At 37.4% G+C, this 22071-nt stretch overlaps 4 protein-coding genes across 4 annotated transcripts in view; 3 read left to right on the forward strand and 1 right to left on the reverse strand.

The window, feature by feature from the left end:
- The window catches only part of Tj (Maf family bZIP transcription factor traffic jam), a 62160-nt gene extending 57796 nt beyond the window's left edge, over nucleotides 1-4364 (forward strand). Inside the window, exon 5 of the mRNA XM_076445760.1 lies at nucleotides 4222-4364. The gene's annotated coding sequence lies outside the window, so the exon portion shown is untranslated. The remainder of the gene's footprint in view (nucleotides 1-4221) is intronic.
- Nucleotides 4365-4567: 203 nt separating this feature from the next.
- Nucleotides 4568-12391, forward strand: LOC143219951 (sodium channel protein Nach). Its single transcript, XM_076445740.1, has 10 exons — nucleotides 4568-8481; nucleotides 8787-8993; nucleotides 9559-9724; nucleotides 10200-10351; nucleotides 10470-10578; nucleotides 10907-11213; nucleotides 11489-11539; nucleotides 11623-11809; nucleotides 12067-12173; nucleotides 12243-12391. Exons 1-10 carry the CDS (start codon nucleotides 8324-8326, stop codon nucleotides 12389-12391), a joined length of 1593 nt encoding a protein of 530 aa, XP_076301855.1. The 5' UTR covers nucleotides 4568-8323.
- On the reverse strand, nucleotides 12219-14527 carry Dredd (Caspase-8 Dredd). Its single transcript, XM_076445751.1, has 6 exons — nucleotides 13817-14527; nucleotides 13468-13727; nucleotides 13208-13400; nucleotides 13009-13134; nucleotides 12814-12945; nucleotides 12219-12750 (listed from the first exon to the last, which is right to left on the reverse strand). The coding sequence occupies exons 1-6, from the start codon at nucleotides 14361-14363 to the stop codon at nucleotides 12542-12544; spliced, it is 1467 nt and encodes a 488-aa protein (XP_076301866.1). The 5' UTR covers nucleotides 14364-14527; the 3' UTR covers nucleotides 12219-12541.
- Nucleotides 14528-19758: 5231 nt separating this feature from the next.
- LOC143217613 (coiled-coil domain-containing protein 43) lies at nucleotides 19759-21752 on the forward strand. Its single transcript, XM_076442089.1, has 3 exons — nucleotides 19759-19950; nucleotides 20481-20869; nucleotides 20940-21752. Exons 1-3 carry the CDS (start codon nucleotides 19786-19788, stop codon nucleotides 21010-21012), a joined length of 627 nt encoding a protein of 208 aa, XP_076298204.1. The 5' UTR covers nucleotides 19759-19785; the 3' UTR covers nucleotides 21013-21752.
- Nucleotides 21753-22071: the final 319 nt, after the last annotated feature.

Consider the following 22071-nt stretch of genomic DNA (forward strand, 5'->3'; position numbering starts at 1 on the left):
CAAAGGGTTGAATGTCAAGGACTGGACCCTAAAGTGAATAATTGCAAAAATTCTTTTAGCTGCGCGCACCTGTAACGAACGTATATAATATAACTTTTAATGAACACAACTTACATTAATAAACATAATTGAACTCTCGTTGTAACACGTGACGTGCGCACATCTCTCTATGAACATAACCTCTCTACAACAGTCACTCCCTCTCCGTCACTCGCAACTCGATCTAAACCATTCATTAACTCTCTCATGCAATATAAACAATCATCACTCACAAAGAATTCCTAAAGATGATCTAGTTTCGTTCGACAGGAGGGAAGTAAAAGGGTGAACGGTTTAAGACAGTCCAAAGCAGCAGGATGAACGTGTCCATCCCCAGCCGTATTTCCATGTGAACGGGGAACGTGTCCCGGCGTGGAATTATCATATCGGATGATCAAGATACAGGGACACGTCGATGGACTGACGAGAGTTCTCTGATCGAAGTGCCTCCGTTACCATCGGAATGGACAATAACGAGGGAAAGCAGGAATCCCTTGGAACGTTTATCCAGGACCCTTTCTTCGAGGATTCTTCTTCTTCTTCCTCCATCTACCTCCTCCTTTACCTCCTCTCTCTCTCTCTCTCTCTCAGTTTCCCCCATTCTGTTCCCGTGTCCGCCGTAAATACGAGACGCGCAACTGTACTATCGCGGGAACAATAAAAATAGACCTCTGCCCGTATAGAACTCGCCCGTTTACTATCAGGCCGCAAGTTACGATTAAAAGACCGCGCGGCAGACCCGCCCAGGCCGTGTCCCGAGTTCTCAGAATCCGGGAAGACCCCGTCGCACAGGATTCGACAGGGGTGCACCGGAAGGGGGGCCAGAATCGCAGATCCTTGCCGCAGGACTAACCGTGACAGGATACCGTGCATACTCTCGGCCCAGCCCGGTGACTCTAAACTCGGAACGGTTTATGCTTATCGTAAACATCGCCGCAGACAAATCGTCCTTGATCTCTCTTCGGAGAATCCGCCCGAGAAAACGATAGATGCGACGATTCGTAAATACCGGAGAGAAACGAACCGTGATCATCGTTCTGCCGCCGGCGAAAAAATCTGCGAGCAACGGCAGTCCTCCGGTGAACTCGGACGCGATAAAGGTAAACGTCGATACTGCATATTTCTGTGGCTGTCAGGAAGAATGCCGCGTATCATGCACTCTCACTTTCGAGATGCAGTGGCTCGGATTAATATTCGAACGAAAGCTCGTAGAGTTTTTAAATTAAAACTCGAAGATAGAATTAGGATATTTATACATAGATTTGTTCAATAACATATTTTCCATTCGCTTCCTATTACTTTTCGCCATTTTTTAGCTGACTTATCATTCGACTGCGGATCTTTATGCATTTATGATGAAATTAGTTGGGCGAAATATAAAACAGTAAAAGATTTTAAGAATTTGAGAATGTTGTAACGTTGCTTTTAATGTAACAAAGTCGTTAAGGGATGAAATTAATTTTTATGATATATATGCTTCTCGCAATCAATGCAAAACATTTTTATTTTGCATGAAGATCCGCAGTCTACTTACCATGCTATTCAATAAACCTATGAATAAATATCCTAATTTTATTTGTGAATTTTGTTTTAAAAACGCTATGAACTTTCGTTCCAACCTAATGCTATACGATTTGAACATTTTTGGGAAGCTGGAGCAATCAGTTTACTACAGGATGTGAAGAAAAATGTTTTCAGAAATTGCAATTGATCGGAATTGTAGAAAAATACTAAAATGAACACGAAAATGAAAAATATACGTTTTTAAGATCTGTGTCAATTGTACGTATTCTGAGCAATTGCAATGTTTGAAAAAATTCCGAAACAGTCCGATGTTAATGAGAGTCACCCTACGGTGGCAAATAAAAATATCTACATATTTTTTCGATTCTACAAGAATTTTTCGGTGTATTTTCCAATGAAGCAGACGTGGTAATCATTATATCTGAAAAATATTGAATCAGTTATCGAGGCGAAGGGGAAAGCTCACGACGCCACTTGAGGCGCAGGTATCCGGGAAACAGTGAAGGCTCGTAACCGAACGACGACGGAACTATCTCAATTCAGGGTTCTCCTCTAAGCGACATCCGCGCAGTCGAGACCCCTTCGATTACGTATACCTCGACGATAAAACCTCCTTTGCGTGGATTAGTCCGCTCAATCAGGAAATATACTTGGGGCCCCCATAAAGTTCTCCCAGCGTGCAAACCCCTATGTGCGTCGTATGTACCACCCCTCTATGTGCTTCCCTTCTTTTTACGCATCCTCGTGCGCGCGGAACGCTCATAGCGACAGATAAGACCTCCTATCTTAATTGACGCACCGAATCAAAAATATTCAGAAGCGTTTTTATGCCGCTTTAACTTTCATTAGCGTTATCGGTGCTCTCAGACCTCCGCAAACTTCTACCGTCGACTCTCCGGGCGTTAAACAGCGAGTCTTCTTCCGCAATCGCTTCTAATTTGAAAATGTGCGAGAGCTCGCTGTACTGAGTGTTTCGAAATTATATGTGCGCCTAAATAGGTGGAGATCTATCTGAAAAATGGACCGTAAAATTAACCCTTTGCATTCTACTTCGAAAACAGAATTTTTCTTCCGGCCTGAAATATTTCCATTTTGATATTTCCATATGATTCTCTTTATTGAAATTATTATTAGACTACGAATTTGATGTATTTATGACAAAAGTCGGTGGATGTAATTTAAAGACGATTTATTTTCCATTCGTTATCATTTTAAAGATAAGAAATATGCGACGAAGAAGACTTTTATTTCGGATAAAGATCCGCAGACTAATTATTGAAATATTAAATACGTTTAGTAATTTTCTGAATACGAATTTAATAATTAGATTGCGGATCTTCATGCAAAATAAAAATTGTCTGTACCGATTGCAAGAAATAGAAACTAAATTAAATGTCACTTCTTCCCTTAATGATCTTAATAGAGGAGAAATTATATATTGGCAGCTTCAATTTTTAAAGTTGTTCAACAACTTCGAATTTGATATACTCAATTTTGCTATAAATGCATAAAGATCCGCAGTCTATTAATAATGCAACAAATTAGCATCGAAGATGGTAGGGCGCTTCTTTCTTTTGCACAGTAGTGTATATTTATACAAACATATATATTTTCATAATACACATACATATAGTATATTTTCCGTCTATTTGAGGACGAGTGACTGCGCCGAAATTGCAACGGCGGAGGGTAACATTATACGATTGGAAAAGGCGGATAGAGCGACGCACCGGGGTGGAGAATTTTCGGAGCATACATACAGAGGAACAGATTCGGTTTCGGGTGTGTTTTAAAGTCCATGGGGCTCAATGTTCCGCGAAATACGTCGCTACCCTCCGATCGGTCCTATAATACAGATGCCGTATAGATGGCTACAAATCCCCCAAAACTCTTCATATCTATAACCTCTTTTCATTCCCGACAACGAGGGCACACACGCGACAGGGTAGTTTTAAACAATTCACCCTTCGAACCCCCTCCCCCCACCCACCCAAGTGGTTAACTTTATTGCTATTTCCGGACATACGTCCTGGGGACACTTCGATTTCACTGACGCGCGATGAAAGTTTGCCGAGGGTGCCGTTAAACATCACTATTCTCATTTTCCACGAAGCAACGCCAACGTAGAAAATTAGTCTAAGTTTTTCGCAACAACGACCAAATGCATTTTTTCAACATATTGTTTAGACGTCATTTATTAAACTAACTCTTCTAGCCTTACAGAGAAATTGAAGTAGTTTGGTCCATTCATAAAAAAGTTATCCTCATTTAAAGTGTGTGATCAGTTTTGCTCCTAACTGTATGTATAATCGTAATCGTAGATACTAACTGTTGTGGTCGCTAATGACCTATGTAGATATCGATGCGACCTGTATAAATAAATTAAGAAGAAAGATGTAACTCTTAATGATTTTAATAAAAGAGAAATTATACATTGACATCTTCAATTGTGAAAATTTTTCAGCAATTTTGAGTTTCATATACTCAATTTTGCTATAAATGCATAAAGATCATACAATACAATTGCTTCAGGTTAGTTTTGTTAGGTTACAACTACTTTTACCGATAAGAGTTCGTTCGAATGCCTCGGACGACAAAGACCAACGGCGTAAATTGCTATTGTTAATTCGAAATAATTGTAGCGGTGAATGTTTCCAGGGCGGAATCGGTGCCCGGAGAATTCGCCACGTGAACGAGATACGATTATTCGAATTTCGACGAGGAGACCCGTAAACTTTCGACCGAGGCGGATGGCAACAGCAAGAGGTAACGGGGTTGCACTTTCAACTTACGCCGGCTGAAGTCAATTCGATAGCAGTTAACGAATTGTTGGGGGTGAATAGAAGGGGTTTGCGGTTAACGCGAGGGGTCGAAGAGGGGGAACGCATAATACATTGTTACCCCATCCACCGGATTCGCCCGTTCCACGCGCTGTAATTTTCTCTACGCGGAACCGACGTCGGGGGATGAACTATCTCATAATTAAAATTACCGTACTACACGTACGCACCTCGGAATCACGGCACCCTAACCCGTCTCATTCGTGTACACGCGATTCAAACACCATCACGGCGGAATTTATTTTCCCTTTTGTTACGGTTCATCTGTCTCCTACTTGTTTGTGATTCGATCGGTGCCGGCGAAATTAACACTGAGAGAGAGAGAGAGATATATCATTAAATCGGAACACCTTTATATTCGGGTCAGAATAAACGAAATATCTGAAAGACTCTTTATAACCTATATTCAGGGTGGCCACCTAAATATCTCCTTTATTTTTTATGACTGGACTGCGGATCTTTATGCAAAATAAAAATTATCTGCATCGATTGCAAGAAATAGAAACCAAATAGAATGTTCTTTCTTCCTTTAATAATTTTAATAGAATCGAAATCATATATTGACATGTTCAATTTTCAAAATTTTCCTATAGTTTTTAATTTCGTCTACTCAATTTTCCTATAAATGCATAAAGATCCGCAGTCTATTGATGACATAACAAATGGTTTTATTCAGAAGGTGAACACTTTGCAAATAAATTATGCAAAATAAACATTTCTTACCTGAATTGCAACAAACTGGAGTGAAATAGAAATTTATTTACTTTCCTATTATGTTTAATAGGTTGACAATCATATAATAGTATGTTTGAATTTAAAATCCGCAGTCTAGTTATTTGTTTTCTCAAGGTCTTTCTTCCGGAGTTTTCAAGATCATCGGTGTTTTTTTTTCTTGTAAATGTATATTTCTTTTCCCTTGCATATTCTATGTGGTTGACATTAACTCCTTGCCATATTTTAACGAGTCAGACTCGTCATGAAGATTTTAACAAGGTCTTGCTACAATATCGTTAAAATACGAGTCAAACTCGTCGTGAAGATTTTAACAAAAAAAATAAATAAATTAGTGGCATACCTCCAGAGATAAGCCAATCCACTTTAACATAAAATTGTTTTGAATATATGCAGCTGCGTGAAAAAATGGTACGACTAAGACAACATACAGAAAAAATGCTAGATTTAATTTCACCATGAAATTAAGATTTCCGTTTATCTCGGGCGGGGGTGTACAAGCGGCGCGATACTTTTAAAACAGCTCTCGGTTAAGTTCTCCCATTTCCAGCCGTCAAAGCGTTTAAACGGCGAGAAACGGGTCGAAGGGTGGTGGCAAATACCAGCTTTCTTCCCTCCGTTCTTTGGCCCGTCGATTTAAAACATTTGCCCTCCGCGAAACGAAAGTTCTCCGTGTCGTTCAGCTAGGGGCGCCGCGAAATCGCCCTAATATTGGATTATATCAATATACGGGGCGCACATATATCATATCGCGGAATCTGTAACGCGCCGGTTACTAAATCAACGATTTCTTTACAAAGATAAAGAAATTCGGAGGGTAGTTATATGGGGTAAAATCGAAAAATCAGTTTTTGGCCTATTTTCCCTAGTTAATGATGCTTAGAAATTCTGAAAAAAAATCTGACACATGTCAAGAACCCAAATACATACTTTGCAATTGGTTTCAGATTTTTAAAGTGGAAATCCTGCTTGTAAAAAGTCAAAAACCTCGGAAAAATCGAAAAATGCAGATTTCGCATGGATGTTCTAGAGTGTCCACATTTATATTTTTACAGTAGCGATATATTGTTGTAGGTATCAAAGTTTCAATGATATTTCGACTTTTGGCCAGTAAAATCGCGTTCTCGGACCACTGTGGCGACGCGGCGTGTTTCCCGAAAGCGAGACAATGTCGCGAGGCTCGTCGTTTCTCTCTTTCCTGTCCCTTTTCTTTTTATATTCGGGCACTTTGCGCGAAATGAAGGCGTCGCTGCTACTCGTTTGCCGCCCAGGGACACTCGATTCGCCCAGGGTGAAGGATATTGGAAGTGAAATGCCCCGGCCCACGAGTGTACACTCGAAGCCCAGGAGTAGAAGGAGTCCGCGAGTAGTCGGCCGAGTGACTCGATTCTTTCGGATATTAAACTCTGAAGATGCCGCACTTCGCCGCGGCATCTGACTCAGCGAGTGTCATTAATAACTTTGGAGGAGATAGATAAAGTGCTAAACACCGGTGAGCCGTGTGCTCGAGCACACGTCATTACCCTGACTACCGCGGCTTTCCGATTAAGGGTGCCTAATGCACCGACCTTGTCGAGGTCGGTCCGCTTTTCAAAGTACTTTTTTAACCCTTAGCTACTCGGATAGTACCCAGAGAGTCACCACTAAAAATTGCTATACCATTATTCAGAATATTGTTTAGCTTATTAACACCAAACCTACCACGAGGGGTGAAATGACTCATTTTAGATTTTTTATTTGACAATTATTGAAGTTGTGAAGGTGTTTTCATGGGAATTCATTGAATATATTTTTTGACTCCAGTATATATTATAGTAAAAATCGCACAAAATATAAATAAATTTGTAATTGAAGCGTAAACATTCTATTTTGCATAAATATTGCTATCTAATCAATTACTAAACATTCTTCACTAAACCTACCGAGCACTAAAAGCGATTCAAATGTTTCAGCTTACAAAAATGACAAGGCTCTATTTATTTAGATGTTGTGCAATTTTTATCACTAGACTGCGGATCTTTATGCAAAATAAAAATATTGTACTTCAATTGCAACAAACTGGAATGAAATAGAAATGTATTTTCTTCCTTAATATGTCTAATAGGTCGAAAATAATGTAATAGTATTTTTAAGTTCTTTTAATGGTTTCACTGTTCGAAATTACACCTCTGCATTTTTGTCATAAATGCATAAAATCCGCAGTCTATTTATCACAATATGTGCAACTTGATAATCATGACCATAAAATTTCAAAGATCACAAAGAACGGAAATATTCTATGTCGAATTAAAATACCTCCGAGTGCAAAAGGTTAAAGAGTTCCCCAACCGTGCAAGTTTCTCGAAAAAAGGTTTATCCACACCAAAAAATCTTCGCTTCTTCTGCATAGCATATAATTTTTACAAATGTGAACGTTCTCGTAGAATTATTCGTTCTTCACGCAACGAAACTGAACAAACTATTGATCCTTATCGAAGTGTTGCATACAGTGAAGACAAACTTCATGATTACTCGAATATGTTATAGTCGATTCGATCTTTTCCTGGTATGTACTATTGTATCGAGCTATATTTTTCTCTGACTTCGTTGTAGATTTACATTTGTGGAAGATATTTTATGTACGCAATATTTTCTATATACTTTTCATGTGAAAATACCAGCTCTCGACAGAAACCCGTTCTCCTAAAGGTTTTCATTCGAAACAAGTAATATCCAGTGAGTATTTTTAGAAAATTTTTATCTTCAACAGAACCCTCCCTGTTAATCACAATTTTTTCTCGCTCACCGCGTATACAATTGAAACACGACTTCCTCAATTATTTATTTCCATCTATCGTCAATACTAACAACCGGGTACGTGTGTAATATATGTTTGCAGCGATCACGGGATAATCGGTGGAAGGTCGAATGAATTCTTTATAGGATGTCGACTGGTTCGCGCGACATATTCTTAAATAACGTCGAACTCGCACGGTGCACGCTTCGCTCGGCAGTCGTGTTCTGATCGTTTTGTCGTGATGGTAAACGATTTTTTTCTCGCTCCACGTACAAACACCGACGTACAAACTCGATCACCCGATCTTGTGTTCTTTCAAATTTTGTTTATCTTCAATCACATTTACCGCATCGTAAATTCGGTTTGAGAACATTTCGCGTGTCGGTCAGTAATTTCGAGAAGCTTTCGAAACATGGAGAAAAGAAGGAGAGGAGTAGGCCGGAAAAAATTGAAAAAATGTATGCGAAACTGCTGGAGTGTTGTAAAGGACCATGCTATGGAATTTTGTCGCAACACTGGACTACACGGTTACAAATACATCGGCGAGTCTCATCGTTTCATAAGAGATAGGTAAGTATCTCTGAGTTGTTTTGCAATGCTTAAAACTATTTACGCGTGACAGGTTTTTAATTGAGATGATTAACGAGAATAAACTATGTTGTAGTATATTATCTATTAGTGTTCCCCCCATGAAAATTGGTAGAACATGGGACAATATTAATTTTCCATTTTATAATGAACGAGTTTTTCGTGATTGTAGTGATAAGTAGATAAGTAGACTCATTAAAAGCGTTTCACGGATTATCGTGCCCGTTTCAATTAAATCGCGCGCCGATAGGATCGACCGTGCGCTCATTTCGTATTCATTTCTGCAGAATCGTTTGGGCAATCACAGTATTCGCGTCCCTGTGCATAGCAATCGTGATAATAAAGATTAGCTACGTTCATTACTCCGAGAATCGCATTTACTCGGTCATCAAGTCGACCCATCATGGGATTTGGAATTATCCCTTCCCGGCGGTGACCGTGTGCGATATCAATCGTGTGTCCCTTGAATTGACACGAAAATTCGTCGACAAACTGTAAGTTGCACCTATTCTCGTACTAATACCAAATTCAAATTCAACTTTCAATCATTATGTTTAAATCTATGTTCAAGTTCGACTTTCAATCATTATATTTAAAGGTAAATTCATTCATTCAACTCTCAGCAACCCAATTTAAATCGAAATTCAACTTTCAATCTCATTATATTTAAAAATATATTCAAATTCAACTCTCAGCAACTCATTCAATCATTATATTTAAATCTACATTCAAATGCAACTTTCAATCACTATATTTAAACCTAAATTCATGCATTCAACTCTCAGCAACCCAATTTACATCGAAATTCAACTTTCAATCTCATTCTATTTAAATCTAAATTTAAATTCAACTCTCAGCAACTTTCAAATTCAAATTCACCTTTCAATATAATCCTATATACTTCAAAGAAAAGATGGAATTAAATTCGACACCTTCTTCCGTCCTACAGTGTCAGCATTACCATATAGAAAAATAAGGACCATATAATTTTTCCCTTTGTTTTATAGCATTTTAGTTCCGCACTCTTCCAATAACAATAAATCCTTACCGTTATCATAGAGACCTGCCGCCGTCCGTATCGAAGGAATTTATTGTGCACGAGATGAGCTTGTTGAACGAGTTATTGTACCCCGGACAGAACTCGCAAAATATTCGGAATAATCTCTCCCGTTTGCAATACATCTTCGAATCGAATGATTTGTCGATTCCTACTGTCGTTAACGCTGTACGTATCTAATTACAAAAGCTCATTACCACATGCCAATGGTTTTCATTACTAGACTGCGGATCTTTATGCAAAATAAGAATTGTTTGCATTGATTGCAAGACACAGGAGCGAAACAAACATTTCTTTCTTCGTTTAATTATCTAATTAAACTGAATCCAATACTCCGATGTCTTTAAATCTTTTTAACACGTCCACTGCTTTAAATGGTGCTTACCCATTTTTGTCATAAATGCATCAAATCCGCAGTCATTTCATTCATATTCATTACATTTCACAAAGTATCTAAACATTTTCAAATACACTTTTCAATATTTATACCACGAGTAGACAGAGTTTTTATTTTCATAAACAGAAAGTTCCCCAGTTGGGAATTACCGCATTTGTGGGTCTGAGAAGGCTATTTTTCGTGTGTTCATTGAACATTGTAGATAAGAGCAGAAACTATGATTTGAAAAATAATTCCCGATTTCAGGTCACGCAGAATTGTGAAAGTTTACTGAAATCGTGTAGACTAAAAACTTTCGACGTTGACTGCAACACCATCTTCGAGCCAAGCGTCTCACGCGACGGACTCTGCTGCAGCTTCAATTATATCACTCGTGAAAAATACTTCTCGCGCACAGTGTACGTATTAAATTCATTTTTGACTAAATATTGTTCAGTAAATATATTTAAACGTGGCGCATTTGAATATTGACACAATATTTAAGACTTCTGTAATAATTCTTAATTTTTCTTTCAGATCTCCACGGAAAATAACTTCTTGCGGGTATCAAAGTGGGCTAACATTCCTAATCGAGTTGAATCCTGATGATTACCATGCCAGCTTCGTCGGATCTGTGGGAATCAAGGTGATATGTGCCCATAATTATCAAAGTGGTCTAAATCATATACATATTTAAAGTAGAAGGATATTAACACTAAATAAGAATTCCATACAATGTTGAAATAGCAAGCACTATCCAACGGTTCATGTTTGACAATACCGTAAAAATTACATTGAATTCATTTAGCTTAAAACAAATATAGCGATCGAAAGTTGAATTCGAATTTAGATGTAAATATAGATGTGAAATAGCTGATAAACTAATTTTTGTGTGATATTTCCTCCGAGTTCAGCTTGTTTTCTTCAGCAGATAGAAATGAGTAAGGATTATTATTGCAAAATGGTTGTTGCAGGTCATGTTACACGATCCGTACGATTATCCAGATTTTGATACGACTAATCAATTAATAACCAGTCAGAGATACTCGTTTATGACTGTGATTCCAATAGAGACGTATTCGACAGAAAACGTCCGAGAATTACCAGTGTCCGACAGACATTGCCTGTTCCAAGATGAATGGGAACATATGAAATCACAACAGTACGATAAACAGACGTTTGCTTTCACCGGATTCTCTTACCGGAATTGTTTAACGGAGTGTCGGGCTAACGTAATTAAAACGAAGTGTGGATGCATTCCGTATTATTATCAACAGAATGGTTAGCTATTTCATTATTTGCTCATTAGATTGCGGATCTTTAAATCAGTATAGGGATATTTATCGCATAAAGATTTACAAAAATTTTCATTCATCGCCCGCAGATTTGATCAGATTAAAAATAAAATTGATTCAATTACATGTTCAATTACGGTAAAGCTTACACATATATTTACCTCCACATATATCTGTTTATATAAAATGAACAATAGACATTTGTTTATGTCATTTAGCAGCAGTTTTCAAGTTTGTAACGAAACATATAATATATTTTAGAAACCAGAGTGTGCAATTTGAAAGATATCGACTGCTTAGAAGCTTACAAATGTAAGTGCAAAATTAAAAGAGTTGAAAGTAACAAGATTTCAATTCAATTAACAAGAGAAATGATAACAAATTAAAGTTTTCAGTTTGGTACGAATCTGCTTGGCCAGGAACAGACTTCTCGCCTAAAGTTGAACCGGTTGTAAACAGAAAAAACATGCCCTGTGGATGCAAATTAGACTGCAACTTTTATGTTTATAATGTAGAAAAGTCGGAGGGAATTCTGGATAACCGTATTTCTCACACTGGTCTCAACTACTCGATCTATAACGGGTAATTAATCATTATTTTACGGTTACAGTTATTTCTACATAATTATCAAGCGTAACATACGATCAGTAAAATGTAAGTAGTCTAGACTGCGTGTGGTCAGACATGACGCGTATAGCGGGTTGCATACATTTTGGCTAAAAGACTAAAACGCAGATCTAAACAAATAGAACAATTTCTTTTAATAAAATTCACATGTTACTTTTAACTTGCAAGCAAAACGTTAAATGTTATAAGTTAGCATTGAATTTATCTTTCAGGGCAAACAATACCTGGGATAATAAAAGTATAATACATATATTCTTCGGTGACCTAGTGTCCCTTCAGTACAGACGAGATGTACGCTACAGCTGGCGTCACGTATTTGGTAAGATATGTTAAATAAGATAAGAAAATGAAATTGAATAAAACCTTTAACAGATAATAATTTATTCAGCAACTTTCGGTGGCCTCTTGGGATTATTTGCTGGCTTCAGCCTAATGTCTATTTTCGAATGTACCTACTTTTTCGTTGTACGAATTATAACAGACACGTATTCGCAACGAAAGAATAGGAAAAACGTGGCACTCATAAATTATATGTAAAAAAGAATCAGTGAAATATAAAAACAGCCGGTGCGTTCTTTGTATAATTTGCATAATCAATACGTCCAATTTTCTGATATAAAAATGTTTCGTCTTTTCATCGTATAAAATAAATGTAAAATTTAACAAAGTACACGTCAAAGATCACTGTCACCTATCTCCTTTGTACTCCGGAAGCTGAAAATTTGCAAGTAACCTGCACACACGTAATTCAGGTAATTGCGCAACGAAATTTGTTCCATTTAATTTCCCTCTCTTATCCATAACTCGTTGAGTTATTTTACTGGCAGCGTCCATAAACGTCATTCTAGATCCTTCGGTTTGAAATACATTGCACAACTCCTGTATAAACCAGGAACCTAAAATAACAGGATGAAGTTATAATAAGCATAGCAAACTCAAGAGCAGGTTTAGAGCATTACCTTCTTCTTTATGACGTACAGACACGAAACCCTGTAACGTAGACATGAATATGCAGAAGTTTCTGTACGCTAAAAGATTTGGAATGTTACGATCGGTAGGACCATCCGTAGTTAAAGCTTCGCGTGCTTGTCCTGCGACAAAATATCGTACATACACTCCGATACTTATAATGTATCACGTAGAATTGATTTTACCTGTCGCCGTCCCTTGACAAGCTTGTATAATAACAATTTTAATGACATTCTTTAATTCGTCGCAGCAAATCTTTCGCTCGATTTCTTCAAGACTAACTTCTTGTTCATCTGAACTAATAATGCCTCCTAATGTTAAGACATCAACTAATTACATATTTCATCCATATCTATTTATTTATTTAAGATTTAATAGTTTTACCCTTATACCCATGGCTCAAAATGCACAGAAATAAACAATCGTAATCCGGTTCGAACGTTTTCGGAATATCCTCCAATGTTTGAAGTATTTTATCTTTCTTCAAGTTTCGGAGTATATCCACAGCGAATCCGAAACCTTTAAATGTTTCCGATAACTTTGCACAATCAGCTGACGTTCCAAACCGAGTCTCGTACTGAAAATTATAGAAAATGCTTTGATATTATTCCGTATGTGTATAGTTATGCATATATTTCTAATACCTTTCCACCTACGAAGGACATTTGACTTATTATTATGCAACGTCCTTTCTCCAGTCTTTTCACAGAATCTTCTATTCTGTTAGAAGACGAAACGCTCCGGGTCAGGGTAAACTTTAACCAAGATGTAGTCGATGAGCTTATATTTTCATTGTCCAACACGTTCTGATTATTCTGGTACGATTCCAAGGCGTCATAAATAACAATTAGATCGTTAAATCTTTTGATATGTTGAAGTAACTTTTTTAGATTCGCTTTACCGTCTGAAGTAGCAAAAAGATACAAACACATATAACAAAGATTGTTTCGAAGACATTTACAAAGATATACATGTAAAAAGAAAAAGATAAACCTGGATGAATCGATATATATTTTTCTTGGATCCAATACAAAATGTGCAACTCCAAGCAATCCGTGTCCTTCAGAATCTCTGTGTAATTCTCGAAATCACTTTTTACATATTGCAAAAAGGATATGCTTTTCTCTTGCGTTAATTCTTCGCATAAGAGATATAAGCATTTCGCGACTGGATTTATATTTCTCGACAATCGTTTTATTTGTGGTTTATACAATACTTCTAACTCTTTGTACAATATTCCTAACTCTCGTATAACCTGTCGATTTTGTATGATGCATAATGCTTCCAATAATTTGTGCCTCCAATTGTCTTCGTGATTGTCAATAAATGCCGTAAGTATAGAAGTCTTTTGTTCCTCGTGATTTTGCAATAAGCGATAAATTTCTTGAAATGCGTATGTATCATTTCTCATTAAAAATAAAATAGATATCTTCTCCTCGATGTCGAGGTTATCTTCAATTTTCTCTAAATCATTTCTACTTAATTTGTTCTCTATTGTCGAATGATTTTTACATGGTGCTGCATCGCTTCGCAAACTCATCGTTCAGACTTTCCTCCGCGAACATAAGAACTACAATGAATTGTTTACAAAATACAAACGGAGTTTCATTGTTTTACATATCTCCATAACACTACGACGTCAAACACACATAATACATACATATTCACTGCTGGGATTTTGCACGGTTTTCACGTGCATGCGCAACCAAATGCAGGAACGTATGTACGTCCTAAGTTTGTGGGGAAAGTGGTGAGGAACTAGTATGTATTACTATTACTGGCAGAAAAGTATCGGAAGAGTTCAGAAGTTCATATGTGTATTAATCTATGTTATATGTGCATACATATTAAATTTTAATGCAACACACACATGTTATACATTCATATTTCAAAATCGAAGCATAACAAATTTTGCGTAATTAGGCGGGGTGACCAAGGTACCCCATTTTAGCCCAACTTTGTACTGTACTGACGCTAAAATCGTCGCGTATGCGCGTGAAACCCGCGCAATATCCCACCCATGAAGACTTTATGATCCCAACACTGCTCGCGCACTCAAGGCACCGGCCGCGGTGTTTCCTGTTACAAACTCCAAAGACTATTCCTCTCTATTATGGTTCACAGTCTTGCGGAAGAATCAAGCGGTTTTAATAAATAAAATAAATAAAGAATAAATTAAGGTACATTTAAAATTGTATTGTACACAGTAATAAATAAAGAATATTTTTATAAATTATTGTGTTCTTATTTCTCAACCTGTAGAAATCCAAAACTCCCGAAAATTATTTAGACACCTCGAAAACACAGTTTTTGGCCCTCTGACTTGTCGTTGAGTTGTACTACTGAAATTCGTGCCACCTCCTTCGATACCATGTTCTCCTAATACAAAGTTCAATTTTCGAGATTTTCGAAAAATTTCGCCAATATTCGACCGCCTGACTTATCGTTGAGTTGTACTACTGAAATTCGAATACCTCCTTCGATATCATGTTCTCCTAATACAAATTCAATTTTCAAAAATTTTCGCCAATTTTCGGCCGTCTGACTTGTCGTTGAGTTATTCTACTGAAATTCGAATACCTCCTTCGACATCATGTTCTCCTAATACAAAGTTCAAATTTTCGAGATTTTCGCCAATTTTCGGCCGTCTGACTTGTCGTTGAGTTGTACTACTGAAATTCGTGCCACCTCCTTCAATATCATGTTCTCCTAATACAAAGTTCAAATTTTCGAGATTTTCGAAAATTTTCGACCTTCTGACTTGTCGTTGAGTTGTACTACTGAAATTCGTGCCACCTCCTTCAATATCATGTTCTCCTAATACAAAGTTCAAATTTTCGAGATTTTCGCCAATTTTCGGCCGTCTGACTTGTCGTTGAGTTGTACTACTGAAATTTGTGCCACCTCCTTCAATATCATGTTCTCCTAATACAAAGTTCAAATTTTCGAGATTTTCGCCAATTTTCGGCCGTCTGACTTGTCGTTGAGTTGTACTACTGAAATTCGTGCCACCTCCTTCAATATTATGTTCTCCTAATACAAAGTTCAAATTTTCGAGATTTTCGCCAATTTTCGGCCGTCTGACTTGTCGTTGAGTTGTACTACTGAAATTCGTGCCACCTCCTTCAATATCATGTTCTCCTAATACAAAGTTCAAATTTTCGAGATTTTCGAAAATTTTCGACCGTCTGACTTATCGTTGAGTTGTACTACTGAAATTCGAATACCTCCTTCGATATCATGTTCTCCTGATACAAATTCAATTTTCGAAAATTTTAACCAATTTTCGACCGTCTGACTTGTCGTTGAGTTGTACTACTGAAATTCGTGCCACCTCCTTCAATATCATGTTCTCCTAATACAAAGTTCAAATTTTCGAGATTTTCGAAAATTTTCGACCGTCTGACTTATCGTTGAGTTGTACTACTGAAATTCGAATACCTCCTTCGATATCATGTTCTCCTGATACAAATTCAATTTTCGAAAATTTTCGCCAATTTTCGACCGTCTGACTTGTCGTTGAGTTGTACTACTGAAATTCGTGCCACCTCCTTCAATATCATGTTCTCCTAATACAAAGTTCAAATTTTCGAGATTTTCGAAAATTTTCAACCTTCTGACTTGTCGTTGAGTTGTACTACTGAAATTCGTGCCACCTCCTTCGACATAATGTTCTCCTAATACAAATTCAATTTTCGAAAATTTTCGCCAATTTTCGGCCGTCTGACTTGTCGTTGAGTTATTCTACTGAAATTCGAATACCTCCTTCGACATCATGTTCTCCTAATACAAAGTTCAATTTTCGAGATTTTCGAAAAATTTCCCCGAAAATTAAACTTTGTATTAGGAGAACATGATGTCGAAGGAGGTGGCACAAATTTCAGTAGTACAACTCAACGACAAGCCAGACGGTCGAAAATTTTTTCGAAAACCACGAAAATTCAACTTTGTATTAGGAGAACATGATATCGAAGGAGGTGGCACAAATTTCAGTAGTGCAACTCAACGACAAGTCAGACGGCCGAAAATTGGCGAAAATTTTCGAAAATTGAATTTGTATTAGGAGAACATGATGTCGAAGGAGGTGGCACGAATTTCAGTAGTACAACTCAACGACAAGTCAGACGGTCGAAAATTTTCGAAAATCTCGAAAATTTGAACTTTGTATTAGGAGAACATGATATTGAAGGAGGTGGCACGAATTTCAGTAGTACAACTCAACGACAAGTCAGACGGTCGAAAATTTTCGAAAATCTCGAAAATTTGAACTTTGTATTAGGAGAACATGATATTGAAGGAGGTGGCACGAATTTCAGTAGTGCAACTCAACGACAAGTCAGACGGCCGAAAATTGGCGAAAATTTTCGAAAATTGAATTTGTATTAGGAGAACATGATGTCGAAGGAGGTGGCACGAATTTCAGTAGTACAACTCAACGACAAGTCAGACGGTCGAAAATTTTCGAAAATCTCGAAAATTTGAACTTTGTATTAGGAGAACATGATATTGAAGGAGGTGGCACAAATTTCAGTAGTACAACTCAACGACAAGTCAGACGGCCGAAAATTGGCGAAAATCTCGAAAATTTGAACTTTGTATTAGGAGAACATGATATTGAAGGAGGTGGCACGAATTTCAGTAGTACAACTCAACGACAAGTCAGAAGGTCGAAAATTCTCCTAAAAGTTCGCAAGTCAAATTTTGTATTAGGAGAATGTAGTAAATAAGGAGATGGCACGCAATTTTAATAGTACAACTCAACAAGTCGGACGTTTGGAAAAAGTTGATGGTTCAATAAATAAATACGCAGATACACTTTTTAATTACATTGTCTTTATTTATTCATTGTAGATTCATACATATACATTATTATACATATACATATACAGGGTGTCTCAAAATTAGGTCCGGAGCCGAAAATGGGAGGTTCCTGAGATCATTTCAAGCGACATTTTCCTTTGAAAAAATGTCGTCCGCGGCTTCGTTAACGAGTTGTTAACGAAAAACACGGACCAATCAGAGCGCGAGCTAGACGCGTGCAGCCCGGCGCGCCGGCAGCCGAGTGTCGGTGGCACGCCGCGATGTCGTAACGAACAAAAGTTTCTCGTTGATGTGAATCCTCGCCTATTTCGATAAGCTTTGGATATGTTGTCAATACCATAATTCTGAACAACATTTCCCTTTACAGTTTCTGTCGATCGGCTTTAGTTTACGATATTATTGTAAAAATTTGTAATTGTAAATCGATCGATGTACTATTTCCTATCCGATTTCGATAATTTTTGGATATGTTGTCAATACCATGATTCTGAACAACATTTCCCTTTACAGTTTCTGCCGATCGGCTTTAGTTTACGATATTATTGTAAAAATTTGTAATTGTAAATCAATCGATGTACTATTTCCTGTCCGATTTCGATAAGCTTTGGATATGTTGTCAAGACCATGATTCTGAACAACATTTCCCTTGACGGTTTTTGTCGATCGGCTTTAGTTTACGATATTATTGTAAAAATTTGTAATTGTAAATCGATCGATGTACATACTATCTCCTCGCCGATGTCGATGAGCTTCATTTCAAAGGAAAAAGATATTTAAAACATCGAATTTATAACATATTTCAAAGTCATCGAAATCGGTGAGGACCCACATCATCGGCAACTTTACCCGAACGATAGAAGAAGCACAAACTTATTGAATCAAAAACTCACTTATTCAGCCGTAAATCCATTTGACTACCACATACAACCACCACACTTTTACATAATTGTTGAACTCGTAGCACACTTTTATAACTCGTATCGATATCGAACGAAATTACTTACTCCGACGCGGAAAGAGTTCGATGCTCTTCGCGATGCCGCGCGAAACTGTGCTCTCCCAGCGTACAATGTATTCGATGAAGGCGTCGTTTAAAACAAATGAAATCGTTCCCAAGGAGATATTGATTTTTCGAGAATCATATGATTCTCGAAAACACCGATTCGAAGATTATGTAAAAGTGTGGTGGTTGTATGTGGTAGTCAAATGGATTTACGGCTGAATAAGTGAGTTTTTAATTCAATAATTTTATGCTTCTTCTATCGTTCGGGTAAAGTTGCCGATGATGTGGGTCCTCACCGATTTCGATGACTTTGAAATATGTTATAAATTCGATGTTTTAAATATCTTTTTCCTTTGAAATGAAGCTCATCGACATCGGCGAGGAAATAGTATGTACATCGATCGATTTACAATTACAAATTTTTACAATAATATCGTAAACTAAAGCCGATCGACAGAAACTGTAAAGGGAAATGTTGTTCAGAATCATGGTATTGACAACATATCCAAAGCTTATCGAAATCGGATAGGAAATAGTACATCGATCGATTTACAATTACAAATTTTTACAATAATATCGTAAACTCAAGCCGATCGACAGAAACTGTAAAGGGAAATGTTGTTCAGAATCATGGTATTGACAACATATCCAAAGATTATCGAAATCGGATAGGAAATAGTACATCGATCGATTTACAATTACAAATTTTTACAATAATGTCGTAAACTAAAGCCGATCGACAGAAACTGTGAAGGGAAATGTTGTTCAGAATCATGGTATTGACAACATATCCAAAGCTTATTGAAATTGGTGAGGATTCACATCATCGAGAAACTTTTGTTCGTTACGACATCGCGGCGTGCCACCGACACTCGGCTGCCGGCACGCCGGGCTGCACGCGTCTAGCTCGCGCTCTGATTGGTCCGTGTTTTTCGTTAATAACTCGTTAACGAAGCCGCGGACGACATTTTTTCAAAGGAAAATGTCGCTTGAAATGATCTCAGGAACCTCCCATTTTCGGCTCCGGACCTAATTTTGAGACACCCTGTATATATATACATATCAAATGCATGCAAAATAATTTGGCAAAATTGAAGTGTTGCCAATAGACGGACTGAAAAAGTTGGAAAAGCCAAACATGGCGGTTACAATCAACTCTTTCGATAGCTGGCTCAGTAAAAAGCTGCAGGCCTTGAATACTGACGAAGGTGTATTTGGATCTTACATCAAAGGGATTTTAGAAGGCGATGAAACGGAGGATGAAAAAACCGAAGCCCTCGAAGGCATACTCGCTGCCATAACGGTGAGGAGCACTCGGACTGTGAGGTTAGAATGCGCTTGCTGTTCGTAGTCGAAGTTTATCAACCGGTGAAAAATAACAATCGTCACAATACTATCGTATCTGTCGTTGGCTTGCATGTGCTTGCACAGATTCAACACACATTGTGTAATATATTTTACCTGCATGTTTCATTGTTGTCATTGTTAATTGTCGCTCTAATAATATACTGGATAAATACGTGCAAAGATCTGTGGATATTGAATAACATTTATAATTATTTTCATTGATAAATCTGCTGATCGAGCTAATACTCAAATCGTCAATTTATTAAGAACATGTCGAGTAATCGTTTTTACGTTGGACGGCATAAAATCGATTATTTCTAACTTTTAGAACTCGTTTAATTAGTTAGGAATATGTAAAGCAATACACAATGTTGCTAACCTCACTTTTATACACAGTGTGTCCCACGAACTCTGTCCACTTTGAATACCTTGGTTGTGTAACACATACTGTATAACATTTATAATATTGTGCCTGTTGATTTTCAGGGTGATAATATTAGTGGTCACGTGACAGAAATATTAAGTGCCTGGACCAAATGGCTTCCAGTGGAAGATATTGCTGCTTCGAAAGGGCCGGTAGAAGACGTGGACGTCAGATTAGCCAAGATGCTGGAATCCCAATCTCTGCCGACTACGACGCAGAGGAGTTACACAGAAGAAGAACGAAGGATAAGAGAAGCGATCCTTGCGCAGTACAGTCAAATGTCCGACGAAGAGCATAGCGACGGCGATGGCGAAGAGGATGGTGCCAGCGGAGGAGATTGTGGGATTGAGAAGAACACGAATGCTGCTGCTATAGTTCAACAAGAGAAGGAAAAGAGAGAAAAGGCTAAATTAGAAAGTCTAAAGAAAAAGGAAAAGGACAAAGAGGATCGGTATGCTATAATTATAATAATAAACATCGTGGAATATGAATTATTATTTATCATCCTATATTGTATTTAGAGAAAAACAGAAACAACTGAAGGAAGAGAAGAAGGAGAAGCGTAAAACACAAAAAGGAGAACGAAGAAGGTAGCAGCGGGACAACAGGATATTAAAGTTTACTTTGAGATTTAAGATAATCAAATGCAAATCAGCATACATATACATCTGTATTTATTCTTGTGCATGCAACAATCTCCAGCGGCTGTTTCAATTAACACGTTCCGTGCTGGACCGATTTTTAGAGACTTTCGATTTCACGATTGAATAAACTTTCTTTTGACGTATGCCTTACGATTTTTCAATAGTACAAAATCATAATTATCAAGAAAACAGTGGAGAGTTTAATATGCATTAGACAACAAAGCAATAAATTAAATTTTTAAGGAATTATTTCAACAAACGCATATGATTCGTTTTTCAATGAAAATTCCACGTGGCACGGAACATGTTAATCATTTTTTATTCGATTCTCCTTTCTGCTGGTCATATCGATCACACTTTCTAAAAGTCTACACGTTCGGAAGATATATCAAACATGTGTGTAGCTGAATAATGTTACATTTTTCGTGGTATTTAATGTTACATCCTGTGCCTTCTATCTGTTGAAAATCATTGTAAATCATCTACTCTCTTGCGGAATAGGTTTCACTATATTTTTCTCTATCGTCATCGTTAATATCATTCGTCGTCTGTGTTCAATTCCATTAAATTTGAAGCTACCATTGTACGAGATTAAGTACAAAAAGATAATCTAAGTACGGACAATTGATTTGTATTTGTATTTGTAATTATACGCTTAGCTTACGTTATTAAATAAATCATTTAAACATTTACGAAGCGATCCACCCGAATCACTTCAAGAATTTACAATTAATATGTTACTAGATCGAAGACAGCCTGAATTACCAACGGCGGCGATGGTTATTCTTTCTTATCGCTAATGATTATGATATCCAATACACGGTTCTACGACAGTTATTTTCATCAAAATACAACGTTACAAAACACAATGAATTTTAACTGTTATGTATTCAGTTGGATAAGCCGCCTGTTGAATGATTTCCCCGTGTACAGCGGCGCTTCAACGGTTTCGAATTCTTGCGTTGCATAGAAATGTACCGATGCACACCGAGTTGCCATCAACAGGCGC

The sequence above is a fragment of the Lasioglossum baleicum genome, chromosome 2 (genome assembly GCF_051020765.1).
Source record: "Lasioglossum baleicum chromosome 2, iyLasBale1, whole genome shotgun sequence".
Classification (NCBI taxonomy): Eukaryota; Metazoa; Arthropoda; class Insecta; order Hymenoptera; family Halictidae; genus Lasioglossum; species Lasioglossum baleicum.

What these genes read in the sequence shown, in the direction of transcription:
- Dredd (XM_076445751.1), bottom strand. Translation starts at nt 14,363, where the DNA reads ATGAGTTTGCGAAGCGATGCAGCACCATGTAAAAATCATTCGACAATA. An exon ending in ATATATATCGATTCATCCAG is followed by an intron (nt 13,728 to 13,816) that starts GTTTATCTTTTT and finishes TTGCTACTTCAG; the next exon opens with ACGGTAAAGCGAATCTAAAA. An exon ending in TGTCCTTCGTAGGTGGAAAG is followed by an intron (nt 13,401 to 13,467) that starts GTATTAGAAATA and finishes TATAATTTTCAG; the next exon opens with TACGAGACTCGGTTTGGAAC.
- LOC143219951 (XM_076445740.1), top strand. Translation starts at nt 8,324, where the DNA reads ATGGAGAAAAGAAGGAGAGGAGTAGGCCGGAAAAAATTGAAAAAATGT. An exon ending in CGAAAATTCGTCGACAAACT is followed by an intron (nt 8,994 to 9,558) that starts GTAAGTTGCACC and finishes CCGTTATCATAG; the next exon opens with AGACCTGCCGCCGTCCGTAT. An exon ending in CAGCTGGCGTCACGTATTTG is followed by an intron (nt 12,174 to 12,242) that starts GTAAGATATGTT and finishes TAATTTATTCAG; the next exon opens with CAACTTTCGGTGGCCTCTTG.
- LOC143217613 (XM_076442089.1), top strand. Translation starts at nt 19,786, where the DNA reads ATGGCGGTTACAATCAACTCTTTCGATAGCTGGCTCAGTAAAAAGCTG. An exon ending in GCATACTCGCTGCCATAACG is followed by an intron (nt 19,951 to 20,480) that starts GTGAGGAGCACT and finishes GTTGATTTTCAG; the next exon opens with GGTGATAATATTAGTGGTCA. An exon ending in GAAAAGGACAAAGAGGATCG is followed by an intron (nt 20,870 to 20,939) that starts GTATGCTATAAT and finishes TATTGTATTTAG; the next exon opens with AGAAAAACAGAAACAACTGA.